The sequence below is a fragment of the Panthera leo genome, chromosome A2 (genome assembly GCF_018350215.1).
Source record: "Panthera leo isolate Ple1 chromosome A2, P.leo_Ple1_pat1.1, whole genome shotgun sequence".
NCBI lineage: Eukaryota > Metazoa > Chordata > Mammalia > Carnivora > Felidae > Panthera > Panthera leo.
Window position 1 is genome coordinate 120,546,103 of NC_056680.1, and position 27,866 is coordinate 120,573,968.

Sequence of the window (27,866 nt, forward strand, 5' to 3'; positions counted from 1 at the left end):
GTAAATTCCTAGCAGTGCTGCTGCTGGGTCATAGGGTAGGTCTATTTTTAATTTTTTGAGGAAACTCCACACTGTTTTCCAGAGTGGCTGCACCCAGGAATTTGCATTCCCACCAGCAGTGCAAGAGGGTTCCCATTTCTCCACATCCTCTCCAGCATCTATAGTCTCCTGATTTGTTCATTTTGGCCACTCTGACTGGCGTGAGGTGATATCTGAGTGCGGTTTTGATTTGTATTTCCCTGATGAGCGACGTTGAGCATCTTTTCATGTGCCTGTTGGCCATCCGGATGTCTTCTTTAGAGAAGTGTCTATTCATGTTTTCTGCCCATTTCTTCACTGGGTTATTTGTTTTTCGGGTGTGGAGTTTGGTGAGCTCTTTATAGATTTTGGATACTAGCCCTTTGTCTGATATGTCATTTGCAAATATCTTTTCCCATTCCGTTGGTTGTCTTTTAGTTTTGTTGGTTGTTTCCTTTGCTGTGCAGAAGCTTTTTATCTTCATAAGGTCCCAGTAGTTCATTTTTGCTTTTAATTCCCTACAGCATGGGACTTTTAATCTCAGGATTGTGTGTTCAAGCCTCATGTTGGGTGTGGAGTGTACTCAAGAAAAAAATTTTCCCCCTTGTTAGGCAAAGGGAACCTTTGGGATTTGGATGCTACAGTTTCCCTTGGATCTCCTTTGTAATCACTCAGTTTCTAGTTCTTGGCTAGAAGGGGACAATTTTCCAGAGAACTTTTTGTTTACATTATCAAGTTTCTGCATCTCCTGGCTCCACCAAAAGAAGGACAGCTTGATAGTGGTCAAGAAGGTTTGGAGCATATGGACCAAGACAGGGTTTGGGAAGTCCTTAACAATGGCACAAGGATCAGAAGTTGACATTAGGAAATATCAGAGACCTCTTCATCTGGAGGTTGTAATTTTAAGGGACTTCGAGTATGGATAGTTCTGAAGATGGAAGAGGAGGGAAGAGAAAGGAAAGATAAATAGGAAAGTGTGGAACAGAGTTTTAGATGGACGCACAAAACTGAGGCAGATTAAAAATTTTTCACATCTCATTGGTCTAGGCAAAGAGTTTTAGGGAACCTTAAGAATCTGGATTATATCTCTCTCAGTTTCTTAGCCATATTTTAAATTTAAACTCACAAGGAATTACAAAAAATAATACCAAGCATTCCTGTGTCCTTCATGCAACTTTCCTGAGGTGCCTCAGTGGTGATATCTTGTATAAGCATATTTCGTTATCAAAACTGGGAGATTGACATTAGTACAATACTTTTAACGACAGACCTTATTTGAATTTTTGTATAGTTTTATGAAATTTTATCACATAGGTACTTTTTTAAAGTTTTTTTTTTTTTAATGTTTTTAGTTTTTTTTGAGAGAGAGTGCAAGCAGGGGAGGGGCAGAGAGAGGGAGACACAGAAGCCGAAGCAGGCTCCAGGCTCTGAGCTGTCAGCACAGAGCCTGATGTGGGGTTCAAGCCCACGAACGCGAGATCATGACCTGAGCTGAAGCCATACGCTCAACCGACTAAGCCCATAAAGATTTTTTTTTTTTTTTTAACGTTTGTTTAGAAAGAGAGAGTGCAAGCATACGCGAGTTGGGAAGGGGCAGAGAAAGAGGGAGAGAGAGAATCCCAAGCAGGCTCTGTGCTGTCAGGGTGAAGCCTGACCTCAATTCAACAAACTCTGAGATCATGACCTAAGCTGAAATCAAGAGTCGGACATTTAAGCGACTGAACCACGCTGGCATCCTGTAAGATTTTTATTTTTGAGTAATTTCTGTACCCAGTGTTGGGCTCCCACTCACAACCCTGAGATCAAGAGTCCCACACTTCATTGACTGAGACAGCCAGGTGCCCCCATTCACATATGTAGATTCTGATAACTACAATCATCAAGGTACAGAACTTTTCTATCTTCACAAAGAAACTCTTATGCTAACCTTTCTATATAACCTTCTCCATATTTCTAACCACTGGCAACCACTGGGGCAACCACTGACCTATTCTTCATCTGTATAATTTTGTCATTTCAAGAATGTTATAGAAGTGGAGTTATAAAGTATACAACCTTTCGAAATTGGCTTTTTTTACTCAGCATAATGGCCGCGAGATCCCTTCATGCGTCAACAGTTTGTTGCACGTATTGTGTTGTTCCTTTTCATTGTTGAGTAGTAGTCCATTGTATGGGTGCCCCACAGTATATCCATTCACTTTTCATAGGACATTTGGATTGTTTCCACTTTTCAGCTATACAAATAGAGCTACTACTATAAACATTCATGTACAGATTTCTTATGCGGATGTGTGTTTTCATTTCTCTAGGATAAATATCCAGGAGTATCATTGCCAAGTCTTATGGTAAGTCTGTGTTTAACTTAATAAGGAACTGCCAAACTTCTCTTCAGAATAGCTGTACCATTTTATATTCCTACCAACGATGTATGAGAGATCTAATTGCTCTATATCCTTGCCAGTGGTTGGTATTGTGGAATTTTTTTTTTTTTTTTTTTTTTGCCATTTTAATAGAGGTATAGTGGTGTATTATCATGGCTTTGATTTATATTTTTCCAGTGGGTAATGATGTTGAATATCTTTTCATATGCTTATATATGCCATTAAATACTATTTGCCATTCAAATATCTTCTGTAGGGAAACATGTAAGTCTTTTGCACATTTTCTAATTGAATTTTTTGTGTTTTTACTGTTGCATTTAGAGCATTCTTTATATAGTCTGAATACAGATCTCTTACCAGAACTGTGCATCGCAAATATTTCCCCCAGTCTGTATCTTTCTCTTAACAGGGTCTTGCTCAGAGCAAAAGGATTTGGTTTTGATAAAGTCCAATTTATTGGTATTTTCTTTTATGGATCATGATTTTAGAGTCATGTCTAAGAATTCTGCATAACTCAGAAGATTCCCTCCTATGTTGTCTTCTAAAAGATTTATGGTTTCACGTTACATGTGGATTTATGATCCATTTGGGGTTAATTTTTATATCAGGTGTGAGGTCTAAGTCAAGGTTCATATTTATGCCTAGGGATGTACAGTTATTCTAACAGCATTTGTTGGAAAAAAACATCCTTTCTCCTTTGAATTGCTTTTGCCTTTTTGTCCATATCCGTTGACTGTGTTGTGTGGTTATTACTGGCACTCGTTTCCATCGATCTGTGGAATCCACGTGGCCACATTGTCATGATGACTGTGGCTGTATAATAACTGTTTGAAAATGAGGATAGTGTGAGTCTAGCAACTTTTCTTTTTTTTCCTTTTTGTTTCATTTTCTGTTCGTGTATTTCCCTATAAATTGAGAAACTGTTTCTCTAGATCTACAAAAAAAATTTTTCATAAATTTCATAACATTTCAATAAACATATAATTCAGTTTGGGGAAAACTGATATCTTTAGCATGTTGAATCAGTTTTTCAGTCCATAAACCTAGTAAGTTTGTCTATTTAGGTCTTTTAAAAACGTTTGTATCAAAACTAAAAGTTTTTATCAGAGTTTTGTAGCGTTTGCATACAGATCCCCTACGTTTTGTTAGGTTTAGACTGCAGTATTTTTCTTTTGAGGGGAAATTATAAGTGGTGTTGTGTTTTTAATTTCAGTTTTGACATGTTTGTTGCTGACAGAAGAAACACAGTTGATTTTTGTATATGACTCTTGTACTTGTGACCCTGCAAAATTCAATTATAAGTGTTGCCTTTTCTTCTGTTTCCTGGAAGAAATGGCGTAAATTGCTGTTATTTGTTCTTTTAATATTTGGTACAATTCAGTGAAATCATCTGGCCTACACACAGCTTTATCAAAAAGTTCTAAAATGTTGATTCAATTCCTTTAGTAGTTACGAGACTATTCAGTGTATCTATTTTATTTGGGTAAGTTTTGATAGTTTGTTGCTTTTGGGCGTTGGTCAGTTTCATCTAAATTGTTGAATGTATGTGCCATAGAGTTGTTTGTAGTAAGTATTATCCTTTTACTGTCTGCTGGGTCTGTAATGTCTGCTGACATCTCCTTTTTCATTCCGGATGTTGGTAATTTCTCTTATCTCTTTCTGGTAGACATGAAAATGCTTTGTTATCCATTGTGCCCATCTCTTTTAATTCATGTATATAAACTGTTTACATTTAATGTAATTATTGGTATGTTAGGATTTAAGTCTGCTATTTTATTTTTCTGTTTCTTTCTTCTGTTCTTCATTGATCTTTGCTGTCTTTCTGTGAGTCACCTGAAGACTTTTTAGTATTCTGATTAGATTGATGTATAGTGTTGATAAGTCTATCTCTTTGTATAATTTTGTTAGCAGTTACTGTACATTTGCATATGTAACTTATCACAGTCCAGCAATATCAACCTTACTCCACTTCAGATGAAATGTAGAAGCATACCACTGGATAGTTGGGATTTTGTTTCCTTTTTGTGCTAAGGTACCTATCAAATGAGCAATTTGCCCATGTCAGATTTCCCCAAAGTGACCACTGCTATAATACCTAATTGTCCTTGATGCAATTGTGCAACTTAGGAAGTTGTATGCAGGATTTAGCAGTATAACAGTATATCATGAAGGAAAAATTATTTGGTCTGACATTGAATGCAGACTTAGACTAAAAAGACCTCATGAGCATCATTGCACTGATAATATGTTGTGCAGGCACATAACCTCCAAGAATCTGGCCAAGGACCAGCTGTAGCCAACTGAGAACTCATTTAAAAACAAAACAAGAACAGTTCTAGGAAGATGAAACTAAAAGGAGTAATTCTTTTTTTTTTTTTTTTTTAATTTTTAAATTTAAGTTTTAGTCAACATACGGTGCAATGGTGGTTTGGTTTTAGGAGTACAATTCAGTGACTCATCACTTACATACAACACCCAGAGCTCATCACAACAAGTAGTCTCCTTAGTATCCATCACCCATCTAGCCCATTCCCCCACCCACCTCCCTCCATCAACCCTCAGTTTGTTCTCTATGGTTAAGAGTCTCTTGCGGTTTGTTTCCCTCTCTCCTCTCCCCCCACCCCATATGTCCCTCTGTTTTTGTTCCTTAAATTCCACATATGATTGAAATCATATGGTATTTGTCTTTCTCTGATTGACTTATTTCACTTAGCATAATACATTCTAGCTCCATCCATGTTGTCGCAAATGGCAAGATTTATTTATTTGTTTGTTTGTTTGTTTATTGTCAAGTTAGCTAACATATAGTGTATATGGTATGCTCTCGGCTTCAGGAGTAGATTCCCATGATTCATTCTTCTTGATGGCTGAGTAATATCCCATTGTGTATATATACACCACATCTTCTGTATCCGTTCATCAGTCAACGGACATTTGGGCTCTCTCCATAGTGTGGCTATTGTTGATAATGCTGTTGTCAACATTGGGATGCGTGTACCTTTCCGAATCTGTGTTTTTGTATCCTTTGGGTAAAAACCTAATAGTGCAATTGCTGGATCGTAGGGTAGTTCTATTTTTAATTTTTTGAGGAACCTCCATACTGTTCTCCAGAGTGGCTGCCCCAATTTACATTCCCACCAACAGTGCAAGAAGGTTCCCCATTTTCCACATCCTCACCAACACCTGTTGTTTCTTATGTTGTTAATTTTAGCCATTCTGACGGATGTGAGGTGGTATCTCATCATGGTTTTTATTTGCATTTCCCTGGTGATTAGTGATGTTGAGCATCTTTTCGTGTATCTGTTAGCCATCTGGATGTCTTCTTTGGAAAAGTATCTATTCATGTCTTCTGCCCATTTCTTAACTGGGTAATTTGTATTTTGGATGTTGACTGTGATAAGCTCTAGTATAGATTTTGGATACTAACCCTTTATCAGATATGTTTGCAGATGTCTTCTCCCATTATGTAGGCTGCCTTTTAGTTCGGTTGTTTGCTTTGCTGTGCAGAAGCTTTTTATCTTGATGAGATCCCAGTAGTTCACGTTGGCTTCTGTTTCCCTTGCCTTCGGCAACGTGTTTAGTAAGAAGTTGCTGCAGCTGAGGTCAAAGAGGTTGCTGCCTATGTTGTCCTCTAGGATTTTGATGGTTTCCGGTCTCACATTTAGGTCTTTCACCCATTTGGAGTTTATTTTTGTGTATGGTGTAAGAAAGTGGTCCAGGTTCATTCTTCTGCATGTCGCCGTCTAGTTTTCCCAACACCATTTGTTGAAGAGACTTTTTTCCATTGGACATTCTTTCCTGCTTTGTTGGCTATTCATTTCTGGGTTTTCTGTTCTCTTTCATTGATCTGTGTCTGTTTTTGTGCCAGTACCATACTGTCTTGATGACTACAGCTTTGTAATATAACTTGAAATCCGGAATCGTGATGCCTCCAGTTTTGCTTCTCTTTTTCGGGATTGTTTTTGCTATTAAGGGTCTTTTGTAGTTGCATACAAATTTTGTGATTGTTTGTTCTAGCTCTATGAAAAATGCTGGTGGTATCTTGATAGGGATTGCATTCAATGTGTAGATTGCTTTGGGTAGTATAGACATTTTAACAGTGTTTGTTCTTCCACGGACATGGAATACTTTTCATTTCCTTCTGTCCTCTTCAGTTTCTTTCATGAGTGTTCTATAGTTTTCAGAGTGTTAGATCTTTCACCTGTTTCATTAGGTTAATTCCTAGGTATCTTACTGGTGTTGGTGCAATTGCAAATGGAATCAATTCCTTCATTTCTTTCTCTGCCGCTTCACCGTTGGTATATAGAAATCCCACAGATTTCTGCATGTTGATTTTATATGCTGCAACTTTGCTGAATTCATGTATCAGTTTGCACTTTTGTGGTGGAGTCTTTTGGGTTTTCTACATCGAGTACCAGGTCATCTGCAAATAGTGACAGTTTGACATCTTCCTTGCTGATTCGGATGCCTTTTATTTCATTTTGTTGTCTGATTGCTGAGGCTAAAACGTTCAGTACTATGTTAAATAGTAAGGGTGAGAGTGGACATCCTTGTCTCGATCCTAACCGTAAGGGAAAGGCTCTCAGTTTTTCCCCACTGAGGATGATATTAGCAATGGGTCTTTCATATATGACCTTTATGATGTTGAGGTATGTTCCATCCATCCCTACTTTGTTGAGGGTTTTTATCAAGAATGGATGCGTCTATTGAGAGGATGGTATGGTTCTTATCCTTTCTTTTATTAACGTGGTGTATCATGTTGATTGATTTGCGGATATTGAACCAGCCCTATAGCCCAGGAATAAATCCCATTTGATCATGGTGAATAATTTTTTTTAATATAATAAAGAGTAATTCTTAAAATACCTTGAAAGGTGATTGTTGTGGGTTGAATTGTTTTTCCAAAATGCTTTGTTGAAGTCCAAACCTCAGGTACCTGTGAACGTCACATTATTTGGAAATAGGGTGAAGTTAAGATGAGGTCATATTGGATCGTGGTGGGCCCTAAATCCAATGACTGGTGTCTTTATTAGGAGAAGGAGGTTTGGAGATGCAGAGACCACAAAGAGGGAAGTAGGCCATGTAATGACAGCAGCAGAGATTGGAGCACTTGCTGGTACAAGCCAAGGAGCACCAAGGATTAAAGCAACTACCAGAAGCTGGGAAGGATTTTCCCTTACAGCCTTCAAAGTGGGCATGGCCCCGTTGCCACCTTAATTTGAGACTTCTTGACTTCAGAATTACGAGAGAATCAGAATCTATGGTATTAAGCGACCTAGTTTGTGGTAATTTGTTGTGGCAACCCTAGCAAACTAAGAGCAACCCAAGGCAAAGTCTACTCTAAAGTTGCAGGGCTGATGAGATGTCCTGAACACCTTGGCCATCAGGACCGGCCTTACTGACAGTTTATCTGGCCTGTATCCCTCACTATAGGCGTTTCTCTTACAGACGAGTGACAGTTAGGACAACAGACAACCAGACAGATAATAGGAATGCTGAGTTAAATGCTTAGAAGCAAAATTTCACCAAAGAACAGTGCAAACTGATCAGAATTCAAAAGCCCTAGGAACGAAATAGAGACCAAACAGTGAAGGGCTCAACAGATTATTTGGAGTTCATACTCAGCTGCTGTCAAACAAGGTGAGGTTTCTTGGGCTAGCTGAGGAACCAAGGGGGTGTCCCTGTAAGAAAATTGGACAGGCGTGCAGGTTTGGACTCGTCCTAGGTGATTCAAAGAAGGGTTAACGGGAGTGGAGACCAGTCATGATTTGGGGCTATTTGATTGTGTACCTTGGTAATTTTCTCTCAGAGGCCTTACCTTTAAAGCCCAGCTAGAATCCTCACTGGCAAAAAACTGTGTTAGAAGAGTGGGGGGTATAATTACATTTGGAGCGGCAGTTCCGTTGGTTCAGATGTGCTCACAGAGTGGTTGTGCTCTATCTTGGTTCATTAGAGCCGAGTGGAAATGTTACAGTCTTCCTATTAGCTGCCAAGGCCATTTTTCACTTTCTGAGGGCCCGGCCTGGAGAGAGCACATAGCACTTTTTGCCTACAGTCCCTTAGTTAAAATGCAATCGTGTGGCCACATTAAATGCACAAGAGGCTGGAAAGTAGACTTTGGCTGTGTGCTCAGAAAGAAATGTGAATCAGGTTTTACAGTTACATAACCATACTCTTCGTTTTGGGTTTTTCATGGTTGTTGTCCCTTTTAAATTATGTTTTGCCTTTGTCCCCATTCCCACTCCCGCAGACCTACACCCTCATATATTTAACATATGCCCTTCTGATTGACCTTCTATATATTAATTTGAAGTTATGAATCTCTGAAAAATATATAATTGCTTTGAATACGTTTTTAAATGTATATAAATGTTTGTTGTCTGTATGTCATTCTGATTATTCATTTTTTCACTATATGTTTTTGAGATCTAGCCACGCTGATACCTGTAAACCGAATTCTTCCCTCCTGATTGCTTCAAAATACTCCATTTATTCATATTATTTCAACATTTTATTCTGCCATGTACAAAAGACAAAAATGTTTTACTAACTTAATAATGTCGTATTTACTTTTTTTTATTGTTTTTAAAATTTTTAAATGTTTTTTTTTTTAATTTTTTTTTTTTTTTTTTTAACGTTTATTTATTTTTGAGACAGAGAGAGACAGAGCATGAATGGGGAGGGTCAGAGAGAGGGAGACACAGAATTGAAACAGGCTCCGGGCTCTGAGCTGTCAGCACAGGGGCCCGATGCGGGGCTCGAACTCACGGACCGCAAGATCGTGACCTGAGCCGAAGTCGGCGCTCAACCGACTGAGCCACCCAGGCGCCCCAAATGTTTTTTTATTTTTTTGAGAGAGAGAGGGAGACAGAGTGCGAGCAGGGGAGGGGCAGAGCGAGAGGGAGACACAGAATCCGAAGAGGCTCCAGGCTCTGAGCTGTCAGCACAGAGCCTGACACGGGACTCGGACTGATGAACTGCGAGATCATGACCTGAGCCGAAGTCGGACACTTAACCGACTGAGCTACCCAGGCGCCCCTAATAATGTCATATTTATTCTTTATTTTATTCTCAAATGCTCAATTTGGGCTGGGATTGCAGGGACAGCTCATCTCTGCTCCATGCATTATCAGCTGGAGCTGGCAATGACTCAATGGGTTGGGGTCAGAATTAGCTGAAGGCTCGCTCTCTCACACGTAGTGGTCAGTGTTGGCTATTGGTTGGGACCTCAGCTGGGGTTGTTTGGTGGCACACCTATACATGACATGTCCGTGTAGCTGCACGGCTTCCCCGTAGTGCAGTGGCTCAGTTCCAAGAACTGTTGTCCCAAGAGGGCAATGCAGAAGTGCGTGAGTTTCTTGTGACCTTGTCTTGAAGTCACGTGGAGTCACTTCCATTGTACCCTGTTGGTTGAGGGGGACACAGGGTCTTCCCAGGTTCACAGGGAGAAGACATAAAGCCCACCCCCCAATGGAAGGAATGTCAATGTTACATGGTTAAAAAAAACCCAAACAAACATGTGGGAATGTGGGATGGAGTATGTTGTGGCATCTATCTTTGGATAGGACAGTCTGCCACATTTGTGAAAATAAAAAATCTGATTTGGATATGACGACATGATTTGGATACCAAGGCTGGTTAGCAAAGCTTTTTAATTATAAAAGTTATATTCCAGTATGCTCTTTCTTTTTGGACAGAGTATTAGACTGTAGTCAATAATTGCTTGCTTCCTGTATTCTTAGACTTTTGTTCTAAGATTATCAACCTTTCCCCTCAGTCCTTATTTTTTATGTGATCGATATAATGAGATCAACCAGTTCATAGGACATGATGATGAAGAATGTAATACAGAGAAATTGATTTTTTTTTCTTTAAAAAATACATCCTATAGTGAAATGATGGCAATCATCTTTCAGGACTGACCTGCGATGAAGAGAGTACCCATTGCCCACCACTTGGTTATTTGGAGGGGAAAAGCTTAGAAGAAAGAGTAATAGCTAGTTCTCAACCTTTTTTTTTTTTTTTTTTTTTTTTTTTTTCCTGGAGCTGCCCAGAGAATCTCTTAGGTACTGGATATACTGATTAGATACCCTTAATGCACATGTGACTATTCTGAGCTGATGGTCTCCATCACTAGAAAGTAGGTCTGTCATTTTTGTAGTTCTCATGCTTGCTTTCTCCGATCTATTCTCTCCTGAGACTCTGTTAAATATGATGGTGCTTAAGGACAACACTGCCAAGATCGCTCTACCTTTCTTAAAGAGATACAATGTGAGAAGAGTGGGGAAGCGTTCTCGCAATCAGCAAGGCCAAGAAAAGGTTGTAGTTGAAATCATCCAACCCTGTGCTGATGTCTGTGTATCACTTTAGCCATTTCTCTCAATCCAGAAAAACCATGGCCAATCAGATGGCAGTGGTGATCATGGCAGCATTTCCCTTTGGGTACATAGAGTTTTCACCAATGCAGAAAGTCACTGCTTAAAAAATGTGACGTATGGTGGGCCAGTCAAGTCTGTCCCTCCTCCTCCTTGATTCTCTAGGTCAAGATGAGATCAGTCTTGGGCTTTTGTTTTATTTTGTTTGTTTGTTTGGTGGAAATTTCCAAATGTATACAAAAGTAGAACAGTATGGAGAACTCCCATGTACCCATCCCCTAACTTCAACAGTTACCAACTCAAGGCCAGTAGGACACGCTTTAAAAATATAACCATAATATCCTACATTTGAAAGTTAGCGATTTTTGAGGCTGTTGAAACATGCAAAGGTGTGCCATTGGAGAGAATGAAGCAAAGATACAGGTAAGTGGCATATAGCATGACAAAGGAAAAGAGCTCCAATCGCTGAAGTCTTGGAGAAGGCTCCAGTTTGGCAGGTCTCCCCTTGATGTGAAGAGCTACGCCCCGTTATTCTATCCTAATAAATCCCCTCCTCCTTTTTTTTTTTTTTATAACATTGGTTTGAGTTAGACTTTCGTGACTAATGTTACTGCTATCTAGATAGCTTAGTGTTACTCCTCTCCATGTTCTTTGATTTTTTGCATCACTCAGCTTAGTTTAGCAATGGTAATGCTAACAGCTACCATTTATTGAATGCCTACCGTGTGCCAGACCCTCTTACCAAGTACTTAACCTTCATTCCTTATAAGGACCCAGCGAAAACAATTATTTCCCTGTGTTGTTGATGAAGAAAAGATTTACATGGCTTAGGTAGTCTGTGCTCAGGTTACACAGTTAGTAAGCACGGAACCAAAATCCTGCTCAGATCTTTCTAACCCTCAACCTCTGTTCTCACTGTGCCATGCTGCACGTGACGGACATGATTTTTATTTTCTAAAAAGCTAACCTAAGTCTGTAGCATTAAACCATGAGGTCGGCAGACCGTTGCCTCGCCTTTCTAGGCACACAACTAGACTCCTTTGCATTTAGGGTTGGCCTTGTGGTTGGGCTCTACCTTTGAAATGTGAATAGAAGAGACGTGCCCTGTTTCATGACTGGGCCCATAAAGCTTCCCGTTGGCTGCCCTCTGTGCTCTTTCTGCTTCTGCTATCTGGTTTACACTGCCGAGGGTGACCTTGGCGACCACATGTTGAAGATGGCAAAAGCTGACAGCCTGGGTCCCTGAGTGACTATGCAACAGAGCTTTCTACGACCAGTCTGAAACCTTCTGGAACTGTTTATATGAATCATAAAGTCCTACTGTATTTAAGCCATTGTACATTTAGGGGTCATTTCTTAACAGCTAGCCTTCCTTAATTTTTATGTACTGTTTCAGTTATTCAGTATTTACCTGTGAGAGAGAGGGAGGGAGAAATGGATGGATGGATGGATGGATGGATGGATGGATGGATGGATGGATGGGATTTCTCAGCTCTGCCTAAGACATTGCAGAGGTCAAGCCCTTTCAAAAGAGCCCAATATCTTCTGGAATTACTCTGGGGTAGTGAAGGAGATAAATGAGCAGGATAATGATGGGGGAGGTAGGCACCCTGGGGTGAGCAGAGGCTTGATTCTGTTTCAAAAGGGGAATTGTGGACATGGGTGGGTCCCTTGGAGGCGTTGTGAGGGTGGGGGAATTAGGAAGTGAGAAAGGGAAGTGGGACAACAGCAAAGGCGAAGTTGGCCAGCCCCAGGCTCTGCCCAAAGGCCTGGTAATGGTCACAGAAGTGACCTTCAGAGCTCTGAAGCTGCTGGCGCCAGAATGCTCCAGATAGGAATGACCCCTGTTAGGACAGACTGTTCTCCTTTTACCATTAGCGGTTTTTTAAAGCAAACGCAAGCGATGTTTTTGCACAATGATTAAAATTGTTATAGGACAGATTAAAAAAGTGACAAGAAAGAATGAGAATGTTAGAGTTGTAACGACTAAAATGTACTGGAAGATAAATAATGTGTAAAAAGGCAACTGGTAGGTAGGGTGGTGGTGGGGTTCTCGGAGATGGCAAGGGTAACAAGAATCATCTAGGGTTTGACTGGATCCAGCATTCTCACCCAGGAGGATATCGCCCCTAAGAGGGCGAAAATTGGTTCATGGGGGAGCAAAAAGAACTTGGATATTCAGTGGTTTGTGGCCCTCCAGGGGACCATAAAGAGAAATATATCTGTGGTGTTAGCATTTCATGGTGGGAAGGGGGAATTAGGAAAAAATGTCTAAATATCTCCTTAAAGGGGTGATGATGAAAAAAAGGTTGAGGCACACTGGACTAGATGATTCCAACGGAGGAATTCTGTTGACCATCCATGGGTCCTCCTGGGAAAATGAATTAGAAATAAGTGCATTATCTTGACGGAAGGAAAAAGACCTTACACATGGCCTAGGAATGTGGGAAATATAAAATCCACTGGGAAATATAAAAGCAGCAGTGGGCAGCTGGGCCACCCCCACAGCTGCTCAGTAGATGATCAACTGCTCCCTCCGTAAATGTCAGTGTCCAGGACGCTGGGCTGAGGGCCTGAGACACACGGGGCCATTTCCCAGACAAGGCGATAGGAGGGGACAAGGCAGGGTGCAAGTCAGGATTCAGGAATTAACACGCCCACCTCCCACCTTCCCGATTTGTTTTGTTTTATTCCCTTGTCTTCTGCCTCCTTCCCTGTTCTCTCAAGATGCCCATCATTCATTTTCTACAGGCTGGGGAATCAGTAGCAATGTTAATGAGTGAAAGAAAAGAATGCTAGAAACAGCCGCAGGCTGACATCAAAGAAATGAACTTCAGCCCTGTGATTGTCATGTGGAAGGCCTGGAAATACACGCGAACATCTGTGAAATCAAATCAAAACGCAGACAGGCTTTTGGCCTCCCTACTCCATGTTTCCAGATATGATTTGGATGCACAGTTCCTTAACAAAATAAAAATGAAGGACCATGTCAAGTATGGGGAATGGTTCTCATCCCACGGGTGTTCAGCCGTGGAAATGGCTTCTGGCTCTAGGCTGCTTGAAAGTCTAGAGTTTGCTATCAGTCTGAAAATAGCGATGTTGTTTCAGAGGGGCTCTGAAGGATGGAAAGGAGGGCCCAGCACAGGCCACTCTTTTCTCTTGCCTTCTCCCTGGTGCTCATTAAGGAAAAGGTTCTGATCAAACAGTAAGAGTTACTACTTCTGGAGCCCTTACTACAGGTCAGGTAGTTTTAAGTGCTTTACATATATTAATTTACTCCTTTAACCAAACAGCCCTGTGAGGGGAGTACTATTATCACAATGGGAAACTCAAGCTCCGAAAAGCTAAGTTGCTTATCCAAGGTCACACAACTACTGGTGGCACTGAGATTTGAGGCGATAGGAGCCCTGGGGCCAACTCTCTACTTGCCAATGATGTCTTTGAGCACAAGAGTGAATGGGCTTACACTGAAATTGCTTTTGACATTACATCCTTGGTATGGAGTCTTATTTAATATTTTTAAATCTACATTCAAATTAGCATATAGTGCAACAAGGATTTCAGGAGTAGATTCCTTCATGCCCCTTACCCATTTAGCGCACCCCCCCCTCCCACAACCCCTCCAGGAACCCTCTGTTTGTTCTCCATATTTAAATGGACTCTTAAAAACTGAGAATAAACTGAGGGTTGATGGGGGGTAGGTGATGGGCACTGAGGAGGGCACCTGTTAGGATGAGCACTGGGTGTTGTATGGAAACCAGTTTGACGATAAATTTCATATTAAAAAAAGTCTCTTATGTTTTGTCCCCCTCCCTGTTTTTATATTATTTTTGCTTCCCTTCCCTTATGATCATCTGTTCTGTGTCTTGAAGTCCTCATATGAGTGAAGTCATATGATATTTGTCTTTCTCTAATTTCGCTTAGCATAATACCCTCCAGTTCCATCCATGTAGTTGCAAATGACATAGAGTCTTCTTTAAAGAACAATGTGTCAATCAGCAGGCCTCTGGCGCAGTTGAATCCTTGGGGGGCACTGACAGGATGGACTAATTGCTTACCGGACACATCTGCCCTCTTGTGATGAAAATTATTCAAATAGGATCTTCTCCAGGTCTCTGGAATGCACCTACTTAGTCCTTTGGTCTAGTTCCGTGGTTGAAGGATGGAGGATGGGTAGCCAATGAGGAAGCTGACTCAAGAGTCAGACTTATGCATCTCCCAACCTTCTCCAAGATGTTCCTAGCTTTGTGACTCTCAGACAGGCTTATAAATGTGACTCCAGAGTCCTGTAACTTTTAGCACCAGGGATAAGGGGGAAACCGGTTAGGCTTCCTGAAGAGTCCCAGGGATACTGAGACCCCATCTGTGTCCGTAGGGAAGGAGTTTATTTTGTTTAAGTGGCCCTAGTGGATTAGGACCAGATGTACAAGACTTGGCAGAAAGATGGCCAATTGCAGAATGAACTGAAGGTCACAAACTATCAGAACAGAGAGGAAACAAAAGCAGACAGGCCCGTGTTCTAGTCCGTGCTCTACCGGTGACACGCTGTGTGACCTTGGGCAAGTTGCTTTTGTTTGGCACCAGTTTCCTCAGCGGTAGAGTGACAGAACTGAACTACATGAGCTCAAAATCTCAGGTGTCACCAAGTGCGTCTTTCAACGTTCACCAAAATCCCTTTCCTGATGGGCTCCCCATCACACACACATTTTTATGCACATGATTAGTAAGACAAGATCCGTACCCATCATCACCGGTTTTCCTCATTCATGAAGTAACTCCTACTTCTCTGGGTTGTTGGGAAGTCATTTCCATTTGATGCAGTGTTAGGGGGTCCCGTCAGACTAGGTTTGTTTGGGCGAAGCAAGGACACATATGCACAGCTATATATTTTTTTAAGTAAGGAAAACTGATTTTGAAGATACTGATGCCTATGCTGATGAATTATTATGCTGCACAGTGCCAGCTTCAAACAGAGGCTGATTTAGGGATTATTCATTCTCCCTGAAATTGTGGTGATTACCAGTGCCAGCCTGTAGCTCTAATCTGTAGCGTGGGGGTCCAGGGTCAAAGGAGACCTTACTGGCTTCACTTTACATTACAGATTATGTTCTGTAACTTCCATCTGCTTCCAGACCATTTAGTTTACCCCTAGACTTCATGGGCTGACATAGGTTAAAAAAGAAAGAAAACTTCATAGCAAAAATCTTTGATTGATAATCCTACTCCAAAGAAACAACCCTAAAGAATGTTCTACGTCCACAGAAACGTCATATGAAATAATCACCACCACAACCAGTCTGGAAGACTGGATCTCTAACATTTGGAACATAATTAAGCAAATTCTCTAACCAACAGAATTCAAACGATAATGATGAAGCCTATGTAACAATGTGGGAACATGTCTGATTGAAAGAAACCACAAACGTCCACTGTGATCATAACCATGTAATTTTCCAGAAGGAAATCCTGACGCATGGCTACAGCATGGATGGACCTGAGGACATCATGCTAAGCGAAGTGAGCCAGTTACACAAAAAGAAATGCTGTGTGATTCTACTTATATGAGGTACTTAAAATAGTTAGAATCCTAGAGACAGAAAGGGTGGCTGCCAGGGGCTGGGAAGAGGGGAGAGTAGGGAGTTCTCTCATGGGTCTAGAGTTTCAGTGTTCTAAGAAGAGAATTCTAGAGATGGATGGTGGTGATTATTGTGCAACATGACAAATATATTTAATGCCACTGAACCGTTCACTTAAAAATAGTTAAGATGGTGGGGGCGCCTGGGTGGCTCGCTTGAGCGTCCAACTTTGGCTCAGGTCATGATCTCACAGCTTGTGGGTTTGAGCCCCGTGTTGGGCTCTGTGCTGACGGCTCAGAGCCTGGAACCTGCTTCAGATTCTGTGTCTCCCTCTCTCTCTGCCCCTCCCCCCCCCTTGCTCTGTCTCAAAAATAAACATTAAAAAAATTAAAAATGAAAATAGTTAAGATGGTAAATTTTATGTATATTTTACCACAATAAAAACAATTGGGAAAAAAATGTCACGAAGTAGGTAGAACGGGAAGATGGGATGCAAAAATGAACTGTTACTATTGTGTTCTGTATTCGCATTATCTTTAAAATTTCCTTTAATATAGCAACACTACTGCTTTCATAACAGAAAGCACTGACAGAAAAAAAAAATCAGGGGAAAAATTTTTGAGATCTTTGGGTAGTTGTTATTTGCCCCAGGAAGTACCCAGGTAGTCATGGGAAAAACTTGCTTAACATCCTCACACTTACTTTATAATTTGCTATTGTTTTAAAAAATTTTTTACTACAGATCATTGGGGGCCCATAACCTTTCCAGTTTTAGGTTTTAGTTTAGGTTTACGTTTTAGGCCGGTCTTGGGTACAGTCCATTCGATTTTCAGGCCGAGGGACTTGTGCCGGGATGGCCCCCAGGGCCCCGCAGCTCTCTGAGAAGCGCATCTGTGTGGTCACAGGAGCCCCGGCCTCCTCACCAGCTTATTCCATTTGCACGAATACTCCTCCCCATGGACCTGGGATAGTGATCCTGGTTTTGTCTTTCAACTCCAGGGCAAGGATGGTTTTTTTTTGGTTTTTTTTTGTTTTTTTTTTCCTGTAAGTGATCAATTAATCACTAGAAATAGACATGTGGAGCACCTGGAAGTGGACCAAAATATCCGGGAGCCAAATGCTTCCAGTCTGGCAGCAGAAGGGGACGCCTGGCGAAGGCTCGTGGGCCCAGCTTGGTGTGGAGCAGGAGACGGGGGCTCCTGCTCCCGTCTCGACTGTGTGAGGAAGACCTGGATGTGCCTCCCGCTGTTCAGTGAGTGACACTTAAATGGGTAGCGCTGTTTGGGGATAATGATGAAAACTAACGGCTATGCTTTTCACTGACAGAGCTAGACTGTTCCAAGAAGCTTGAGGTGGACTATTTTTGGACTTGACTTTGAGAACTTCCAGGCCCATATTTGACCTTGTTGGGAAGTTCCCTAAGCCCAAGCGTTGAGAAGAGAACCACCTGGGCGGTCCATCGTGAGCTGAAATGAGCAATGTCGGTTTCACGATAACTGGCGTATACTGAGCGGGGACCCTGCGCCGGACGTTGCTGTGCTGCTTACCATGCGTCAGCACGTCTGGTCCTCGCAACCACTCTGTGAGCAGTACTCTAGGATTCCCATTTTTCAAAAAGCAAATTAAGATTCCGATAGTCTTAGGTGCTGGCCCAAAGCCACCTAGTGACTTGACCTGGCTTTTTTTTAGAAGTTCCAAATCAGCACAGACATGCCATAAATCCAGGTCTGAAATATGGGAACTGTCATTTCCCTAAACCAACCAAAATGTCCTGTGGGAGGAAACAGTCCTAAGTCTGTGGCTTTTTTTTTTTTTTTTCCAATTTTCAATGGATTTCTTCTTCTTGATTAGGAAAGGTCTCCTCTTCTTGTGCAGAAACTCACCAGTGAGTAATGGAGAACCTTTCCAGCAAATTAGGAGACTTGAGAAATAGAAAATCCTTCATTTACCATTGGAAGACCAGAGCATTTCCAAATAGACTTTAAGCCAACACTACATAAATTCGAATTTCCTTAGAGGCAGCAGTTTTAATGTTGATAATCTCTAAGAGCAGTACTATTGGGTGGTTTCTGAGTAAACTTTCGACTCTCAAAAGTTTAGTTTTAGTGGTTTAATAAGACCTGAATCTGTATAGTTCTTTTAGTCGGCAAGTTTGAGGTCGAAGCACCCCTGGCCATCAGCTCACCACGCTCATTCCACATCGGTTGCCCAGAATCTCTGGTAGAGACAGTCACCCCGTGAAGCAGCCACTCTTAGGTGAGTAGTCGGGTCTGGGGTGAGGGCAGAGGTGGGGGGCAGCTACCAAAGCAGTCCCTTAGGGGGACGGCCACCACGTGGCTGAATGGCTGGATAGGATTTTCAGAGTTAACTTCCTAAATTGTACTGGGGCTGCTGTACAAAGCCAGACTGGGCCTCCAAGAACTCAAAGGTACTGTCGGTAGGCACCCCCCTCGCTTCCCCTCTCCTGTTGGATCTTTATCTTGCCACAGTGGATGAAAGGTCCACCTGGATCTTCCCCGCAGCAGTGAACAGACCCAGAAAGGAGTCCGTGTGGAACATGGCCCGCCAGGGCCCACTAGAGCGCGGGGCGAGGGCCCAGGGGCCATATCCTAACCCCAGCCACCCCTGACCAAGTCTGTTCCTCTAAGAAGCCAGCTGTGTGGATTCACAGGTCAGATGGAGGGAAAGGCCTCAGTTACTTCCTCGGCTTTTCTTCGTCCCTCGGTAGGTGGAGAGGCCTGCGAAGGACCATACCGATGACTGCTCTGGCCTCCCTCCCCGGCCTCTTCACAGCACCGCACCCCAGGGCCCTACCCGACGCAGTGGGTGTCTCTGAAGGGAGTCAGGCATGCAGTACAGGGATCCCAGGCTGAATCCCTTTTAAAAACCCCAGACTCGGGCAATTAGAAGGAGTGTTTTCAATATTTTATTAACAAATAAATTGGTAGAACAATTTCTCTGGTAATCTCACCGCCGCCCCCCCCCAACCCCCATTTAACGTCCAGCATGTGGCCGCCATGATGGTCGGTGTCTAACCTGCTCTGCTAGCTGGGTTCTCAGCAGCCCCCTCGGCCTAGTTCAGTCATCCTCCCAAGGACTTTGGGGCAAAGAGAAAACTCCCCTCCTCAAGAGGGTGAGAGAGAGACAGAAGCTTCTGCCTGGAGGCCAGGGCCACAAAGGCAAGCCAGGCCTTATTCCTTTTGGAGGAGGGGCACAGGTTCTTCTTCCTAGGGCAGAGCACTTGTGCTTGCCCCCATCCGCCTTCCCGAGGAGGTGAGCCCAGCGTGAGAAAGCCCTGAGTGGAAACTCAACGTTACGAGGACACCATTCTTTTCTCTTAGACCTGCTAAGAGGGCACCCGGCGATCTCTGTCCGCAGAGTGAGACTCTAGGACTAAAACAAAAGCCTAGGAGGAGCCCTTGCCTTGGCAAAACCTTGGGTGGATCAAATCGCAACACTGCACAGACCTAGTAACTACAGCGGTGAGGTGAGCAGACTGTCAACCTGTCGGGGAGTACGGAGGAGGAAGAGACTATTCCAGGTAAAACACTTGGTCGTCGAGCACCTTTTCTCCAAGAAGTTTGGCACTAACTCTATACCATCAATTCTTCCACGAAGATAGCGTGACCAACTCATCTCCGGGGTCCTCAGGGCAGGCGTTTGAGCTCAGTCTTCTTCCTCTAATGTCCGATAAAGATAACCCTACACGTGCATTACGTCTCTTCATAGTGTATTTACAGTAAGTAAAACGGCCCGCCAGGCACACTCACGCCCTGCAAAATTGTAACAGCTGCTCAGGGATGCTCGTGCCTGTCACCAAGGCAGCAGGGTCCCCTGAGACTCCAAGAGGGGCGAATGCACGGGGTGGCTGGCTCTGCTAGTGGGCCGCCCAGGGCCCACACCCCGTGCACAGCAGCGGCCTCTCAGAAGCAGATGATCCGCTTCTCGTCTTGGAAGACTTTGGCCTCCTCTGGCTTTATCAAGTTTCCATTTAGGCTGTCGGGGAGAAACAAAGAACACAAAACATTAGCGGTTTGTAGGAGCCTTCCCGGGACGTGTTCCCGACACCCTCCTGTTCTTCACGTGGCCCAGAAGTTCCGGAACGTGCTCCATTCAGACACTTGCTTGGTAAGATTACTACCTTCCAGCTGTCGTCGCTCTATGAACTGGGTCTCACTAAGGTCACCAATAGCCTCTAGGAGCCTGAACTTAATGACCTTGTCTCAGGCCTCGTCTGTCCCGTCCTTCACGGGCGTTTGGCTGTTCTCTCCCCTGCCTCCTTGAACCACCACATTTGCTCGGCTTGATTTCTTGCTCTCTGGTTTTCTCCTGTGTCTGCCACTCCACCTCCGTCTCCTCTCCCATGTTCTCCCGTACGTGGCCTCTAGATACTGGATTTCCTCTAGACTGGGGGCTTGGCCCTTTTCCCCAGCTGACCTCATCCCTACATGAGTGGACCTGTGGCCCAGACCTCTCCCGTGTGGCTCCACTTACTTGACATCTTCACTTGGACGCCACCCAGGGACCCTGGCTCAGTGCACGGGACCACTCTTTATCCACCTGTGCAAGGTAGCGACCTGGGGGTCGGCCTTGACCCCCTCATCTTTGTAGTCTATCTATCACAAAGTTCTATCTTATTCCCTAAACATCCCCAGAGTGCCTTCCTGGGACCTTTCCACATCCTCACCACCACCATGGTGGTCTGAGCGCCATCGTCTCTTCTCTGGAGCACTGCAGTGCCCTCCTGCCTGGTCCCTTTACATGTACTCTTCTGGCCTCTTCAAATCCATTTTCCTGGAGGAGCCATAACGGTCTTTGTAATGCAAATCTGATCATATCCCTCTTTGCTTCACACCCCTCCACGACTTGCCATTGCTTTTAGGATACAGACCCGAATACGTGGCACGACCCACAGATCTCTTATGGTCTAGTCTACCCCCTCTCCTCTGCTCCCTGTTGCCCCTTCTCCTGCACCGTCTGAACCCCAGGGCCCACGGACATCTTGCTGCTTTTCAAGAGCACCAGGCCCCTTCCTGCCTCCGAGCCTTGGCATTATGCTATTCCCTCTACCAGTCAGCCAATCAGACTTTCACATTTACTCGGCTGAATTTTGTCAGACTTGGTGGCAGCGTTGGGATCTGAAGCGAACTTCCTCCGGCCTCCAGGGCCAAGGAGACCCACAGGCAGGGCGCCCTGCCAGCGCGCTTCTGAGTTCAAGGTCAGCCTCGCCCATTTCCCCATGTTTCCGTGGTGCCACCGGGGAGTCCCTCTCCATTCGTACTCCCCTCCTTGCACCAGAGCTCCTGCCCTAACAGGCTTGCCAGTCAAGGGTTAACGGGTCAGCACAGAGCGATGGGGGTGGGATGGGGGGCGGTTCTCACGGAGCGCCAGCCCTTACCCTTGGGTCAGCCTGCCAGTTCACGTAGGAATTCCTCCTCAGCTCCCATCCGCAGTCCCCATTTCCAGTCTGCAGTCTAGTGGAGACCACTGGGCGGGTCCGTGCTGGGAATGGCCGGTAGTGGGCACAGCCTTCTCTCCGCCAGCCCAGTCCGCGGTTAACAGGTTTTGGTTACCGCTGGCGTGTGAAGGTTTGGGTTGTTTGGTGTAAACAAAGGCTCAGCTAACGGGATCCTTAAATTTTACAGACATGCCACCTTCCAGCCCACCTGCCCATTTTATGTCTGATCACGATGGTGCCAGGACCTGTGAATACCTACTGAAATGGCAAAACGTTACCAAAAACCACCTAGAAGTACAACGGCCACTATGGGGAACGTTCCCATTAGGCGTGAGGGCATTTAGAAGCGCATCTGAGAGCACGGCTTCCCCAAGTAAAACGCATTGGGATACCTGCGTAAATTGCTGCATAAAGCAGCAGCTCTGAAAGGTTTCACGATTCCAAAAACAGTTTCATTAAAAGGTTAATTAAGAGATTTAGCAAGAGACTAAACACGACACCACAAATATTAGTAATGTAGGGTCTTTGCATCTGCGTGTTTGTATGTACGTTATAAACACGACATATTGTCCCACCTCTGGATGGTACTGCTGACGTTAATTTGTAAAAGAGCTCTAGTTAGTTGGTTTTGTAGGGGCCAAGGACAGGCTGCTCCAAAATGTGCTGCGCTGGCATCCTGAAAAAATTTGTCGTAATGTTTTTCTTTCTTTTTGAGAGAGAGAGAGAGAGAGCACAAGCAGGGAAGGAGCAGAGAGAGAGAGGGAGATACAGAATCCGAAGCAGGCTCTGAGCTGTCAGCACAGAGCCCCACAGGGGGCTCGAACTCGTGAACCGTGAGATCATGACCTGAGCCAAAGTCGGATGCCCAACTGAGCCACCCAGACGGCCCCATGGCATACTGATTATTTTAAATAAAACTTATTTAAGAGACAGCCTGCACAAGAAGGGCATTCGGACCCTCCTCTGTCCCCTGGAAGCAGGAAGTAAATCTCCCATCTGAAAGATTACCCTCCCTTTACCAGGGAGGTAAAGAGACCTTATTACCAGATAGGAAATTTAGAGGCAAGAAAGCTGTATAAACACCCCTTGTTAATTTTTACTAATATATATCACACCCCAAATTCTGTCGACAATTCCTTACTAATTGGAACTCCTGAAGTTAATTGAGTTTTCTTTGTCCTGCGGATTTTTTTTATGTTTATTTATTTATTTTTTAGAGAGACAGGAGGAGACACAGAATCAGAAGCAGGCTCCAAGCTGTCAGCACAGAGCCCGACGCGGGGCCTGAACCCATGAACCGTGAGATCATGCCCTGAGCCCAAGTCGGTCACTTAACCTACTGAGCCACCCAGGTGCCCTGACCTGTCAATTCTTCATGGATTCATTTATTGTCTCTTTGTCTACAATGTAGGAAAACTGCCTGCCTTGGCCATTTTGGCCCACTGTGCACTCATAATAAAACTCTGTGGTTTTTTCCCCTGGTTAATCTGTTTTATGCAAATTTAACTCTTAGCCCAGCTGGAAGACCTTGAAGGGTAGAGGACGAATTTCTCCTTCCCTTTGGTTGGCATTATCGGCAGGATACTAACTCACGGGACAGGTGCTTGCCTGGTATTGCTGCAGCTGAGATCCTGGGACATCTGACGTGCAGCCAGCAGAAGGTGAGATTTCTGACCACGTCGGCCTCCAGGCACCTCTGCCTGCGGGGTCTGGTGGAACGAGTGTGGTAAGAATCCTTCTGTCTCCAGATTTAGTTAGCAGGAGAAAATACTGTAGAACCAGTTCCTTGGGTGTAGCCACTTCCGGTAAAAACGTGGTAGAATACTCCTTGGCTACTGATCATTTCCTCCCAGAGACGGTCACTGTTTTGTCTGTGTCTTCCGTGTTGAGTGTCACGGAGAGGAATTATCGTAGGACAGAACACAGGTATGGGCCCTGTAAACCCGCCGCTGGGGCCCGCCTCACAGACCAGCGAGGTCCCAGTTGCATCGGACCCGTGGCCATTTACACAAACTTTGCTGTGGTTAACGCGCACATGGGGTACAGGCTGTTGCTAGGAAACATCTTGGAAGCCAAAGCCACGAGTGGTCACAAGTCAGGCACCTAAAAGCTGTTAGAGTGCTTGTCATCTAACTCAAAGAACCCCCAGTAGGAGAAATTGATCATGGAATGGGGTAGATTAAGCAAACATCTGGGGGGCAGGGTACACTGTAAAACACCGAAGGCACATCTCTCCTACGGATTAGTTTGGCCCCAGAGACCCAAGGCGTAGGCGGGGCTGTTAATATGAATATAAGAGAATTTTGCTTTCATCTTGTTCTGTGTCCTAAGAGCTTGGCTTTGTGACCTTTCTCTGGTTTCTGTCACGTGGAGGGCACACCTACCAGGGTGCACCGTGGTGGCCAGTCCGACAGACCGGGGACCCAGAAACACAGTTATAAGCAGCATGCTCTGTCGGGGCCGTGCCGCCTCCCAGGAAAGTGTCAGGAGAGGTCCGAGCCCATAAGGGCCTCTGTTGCCTCAACCGCTTGCTTGTCAAGTGCTGGGAAATGCCACTCCATTAGCGTCTGCCTGCCCCAGATGAGCCTGGAGGTGTCTCACATTCTGGGGAGACCGGAGACACGGCACACGTGACCTCATTCTTCCGGCCGGCACAGTGAAGCTGTCTGCTTTCTCAGCCTGGTCCTGGAAGTAAACTTTTGGGTCACGGGGGCTGCCTCGTCTCTGCCCCTCTGGGACACACCTCTTTGGAGTTTTCGGTTAAGCCGCTTATGGTTTTGAGTTGCTACTGAAATTAGTAACATCCTATTTATCAATGGCCAGGTACCAGATCGTTTAAATTGGCTATTGGAAAAAAAAAAAAATTCTTTATAAAAAGCTCTCAGTTATCTTAGAACGGCTAGCCTTAGGGATTCCCTTGACAACATAAAAGAACAAAAATTAGACTTAAGACAGGTAAGTGTCCACCTCTGATGAAAACTCCCCTCTTAACATCCAGCCTGACCTCTAGGTTCAAAGTATAAAGGCTACTCTTTATATTTACTCCTTATATTTACTCTTTCAGTAAATGCTGAAAGCCAGAAAGTGACTTTAACAGAAGCACCAAGCACCTACGACGACACAGGAGGGCTTAGTTTACTGTAATTGACCTCTGTCGGCCTTAGACTTTTTTGGACGATTGCCTTTGCAGATGTCTCCTGCCCCAATTCATGCCCCCCAAACGGCAGGAAATCTTCTACAAAGCCCTTTTTCCTCCACTTTCAGAAGATCCTACCAAATTTAGAGAAACATTAAAAAGATTTGACTATTCACCCACCTCCCCTTCACAGAGGAAAGAGATGACCAATAACATTTCTGCTTGGCCTTCTGACAAATGATCAGAGGAAGGCTGGTGTTCAGAGGCTAATAGAAGCCAAGGTTGACGTGTGTAACCGTGAAGAAGGCTTTTTGTTAAAATGCTTTGTACCATTCTGTTCATTCCCATTAATCCCCCTGATATATAGAAGCAAATTTAGGGGCACCGGGGTGGCTCAGTCAGTTAAGCCTCTGACTCTTGGTTTCAGCTCAGGTCATGATCTCACAGTTTGTGAGTTCAAGCCCCACATCGGACTCTGTGCTTACAGCACAGAGCCTGCTTGGGATTCTCTCTCTCCCTACCCCTTCCTGGTTTGCTGTCTCCCTCCCTCTCCCTCAAAAAATGTATAAAAATAATTTTTATTTTTAAAAAAAAATTTTTTTTTTTAATGTTTACTTATTTTTGAGACAGAGAGAGACAGAGCATGAACGGGGGAGGGTCAGAGAGAGGGAGACACAGAATCGGAAACAAGCTCCAGGCTCCGAGCTGTCAGCACAGAGCCCAACGCGGGGCTCGAACTCACGACCTGAGCCGAAGTCGGCCCCTTAACCGACTGAGCCACCCAGGCGCCCCTAAAAATAATTTTTAAAAAAAGAAGCAAATTTAGTTAAAAAGGTGGGCCTGTCTCTTGACATTCAGGCTGGAATCTGGTTCTTTGGAATCGATCTTTGTCTTACAAATCTCTACAAAACCAGACGTGCAACTCCGCAAACAAATCAAAACCCACCTATCTTTACCAATCTCCAAACCTCTCTGGTTCCTCTCAAAATTTTTGTGGACATCATCAACGGTCAGGATATTGGGACAAAATTGCCATGTACTTAAGGAAAAAAGAGTACATTTTTTCCCAGATGAATCAAGCATTTTATTTAATTATAACCAAGTACTCATGTATTCTCTCTTTAAATGCTGCATGTAGGCAGAAATAATATTCAGGCCCCTATTGAAAATACTGCCCTACCAGTTTCCAGAACATAATTCACCATTCAGGACCCAAGGTGCTGAGACTTAAAGTCACATTGGGCAGTGTACCACAGGATGCTAAATAAACAAGACTTCACTCATATCACTTTGAATTTCTTGATATCTTGCCCTGTGTTCTATCACCCAACAGAACAATTAATTCGGCTTCCCAGAAACATTTGAATAATAGGGGCGCCTAGGTGGCTTAATAGGTTAAGCGACTGACTCTGGATTTCGGCTCAGGTCATCATCTCACTGTTCATGGGATTGAGTCCGGAGTCGGGATCCTTGCTGACAGGGTGGAGAGACTGCTTGGGACTCTCTGTCCCTCCCTCCCTCTCTGCCCCTCCCCTGCTCACTTGCTCTCTTTCTTTCTCAAAATAAATAAGTAAACATTTTTTAAAAATTAAAAAAGAAACATTTGAATAATAGATATATGCCCAATAACCCCTCCATGTTTTCAAAAGTGAAGAATGTTACTAGCGCAAAAAAGAAGTCTTTGCATTCTTTCTCTGTCCCTTAATAGGTCTTTGAAATGTAAACACAGAGGTCTTCTTAAAATACAAACTGCTGGGGCACCTGGGTGGCTCAGTCTGTCAAGCGTCCGACTTTGGCTCAGGTCATGATCTCACAGTTTGTGGGTCTGAGCCCCGCATCGGGCTCTGTGCTGACAGCTCAGAGCCTGGACCCTGCTTTGGATTCTGTGTCTCCCTCTCTCTCCAGTCCTCCCCAACTCATGCTCTGTCTCGCTTGCTCGCTCTCTCAAAAATAAACAAACATAAAAAATAAATAAAGTAACATGCAAATTGCTAACAGGGATCTTGTGCCCAGACTCCAGCACCTCTGGTAACAGGCAGATAATGCTCCAAATCACCTCGGACAAAACTTAGATACGTTCTCTATAAATTTTCTACCCCCATCTTCTCTAGCACCTAAGAGCCCTTCTTTGAAATGCAAACTTTAGAGGGACGTTGTTCACCAAAAAGAGAGAGAGAGGGACGTACTTGGAAATTGGGCCCATCATCTGTCTACAAACATTAGTAAATCTGAAAGCCATAAGAATTTGTTTGCATCTGTTCTGTGTATTTGTATGTATGTCCGTGTATGTTGTAAATGTGTGATATTTTCTCTACCTCTGGATGGTATGGTTTGAAGGGAAGCGCCAGTAAGGATGGGGCATTCTAAAACTCAGAAAGCTAGACAGAAAAAACATTTGGGTTAAAGTGAGCTGGGAAAATATTTGGTGTTAAAGCTAATTTAAGGTTATTGGTTTAATTAAAATAGACCTGTCTTTAGAGTTATCAGCATTTAAAAAAGTTTTTTTTTCTAATGTTTATCTTTTTTTTCTAATGTTTGTTTCTTTTTGAGAGAGAGAGACAGAGCTGAAGCAGGGAAGGGGCAGAGAGAGAGGGAGACACAGAATCCGAAGCAGGCTCCAGGCTCTGAGCTGTCAGCACAGAGCCTAACATGGGGCCTGAACCCACAAACTGCAAGATCATGACCTGAGCTGAAGTTGGCCACTTAACCAACTGAGCCACCCAGGTGCCCCTGGAGTTATCAGCATTAAATATGAAACTTTTATTCTGCTTTTGTTTACTGAAAGTCAGATTAGTTTCATGATATCTCTGTTGCAAAATCTGTCAGAAAAAAAAGAAAACTAAACAGAATAATGGTTGAGTTTGCCTATGAAGTTTTATGGGTACTCCACATATAATTGTTAAGAACAAGTAAATTAAATAG

General features: G+C 43.8%; 2 protein-coding genes, 1 long non-coding RNA gene and 1 other non-coding gene across 6 annotated transcripts in view; 3 read left to right on the forward strand and 1 right to left on the reverse strand.

Moving 5' to 3' along the window:
• The window catches only part of ZNRF2 (zinc and ring finger 2), a 141,504-nt gene extending 125,258 nt beyond the window's left edge, over positions 1-16,246 (forward strand). The window contains exons 7-8 of the transcript XR_006197621.1: positions 2,328-2,363; positions 16,232-16,246. The gene's annotated coding sequence lies outside the window, so the exon portion shown is untranslated. The remainder of the gene's footprint in view (positions 1-2,327; positions 2,364-16,231) is intronic.
• On the forward strand, positions 10,288-10,356 carry LOC122214710. The gene has a single exon (XR_006200085.1). It is a non-coding gene; the product is annotated as a small nucleolar RNA SNORD2 (small nucleolar RNA).
• Positions 16,247-16,769: 523 nt separating the features above from the next.
• On the forward strand, positions 16,770-20,061 carry LOC122209512. Its single transcript, XR_006197645.1, has 2 exons — positions 16,770-18,606; positions 19,356-20,061. It is a non-coding gene; the product is annotated as an uncharacterized LOC122209512 (long non-coding RNA).
• Positions 20,062-20,151: 90 nt separating this feature from the next.
• NOD1 (nucleotide binding oligomerization domain containing 1) overlaps positions 20,152-27,866 on the reverse strand; it is a 76,078-nt gene continuing 68,363 nt past the window's right edge. For all 3 annotated transcript variants that reach the window (XM_042921387.1, XM_042921396.1, XM_042921407.1), the window contains one exon: positions 20,152-20,346. In XM_042921387.1, the coding sequence (XP_042777321.1) occupies positions 20,274-20,346 (73 nt within the window). In that variant the 3' untranslated portion in view covers positions 20,152-20,273. The remainder of the gene's footprint in view (positions 20,347-27,866) is intronic.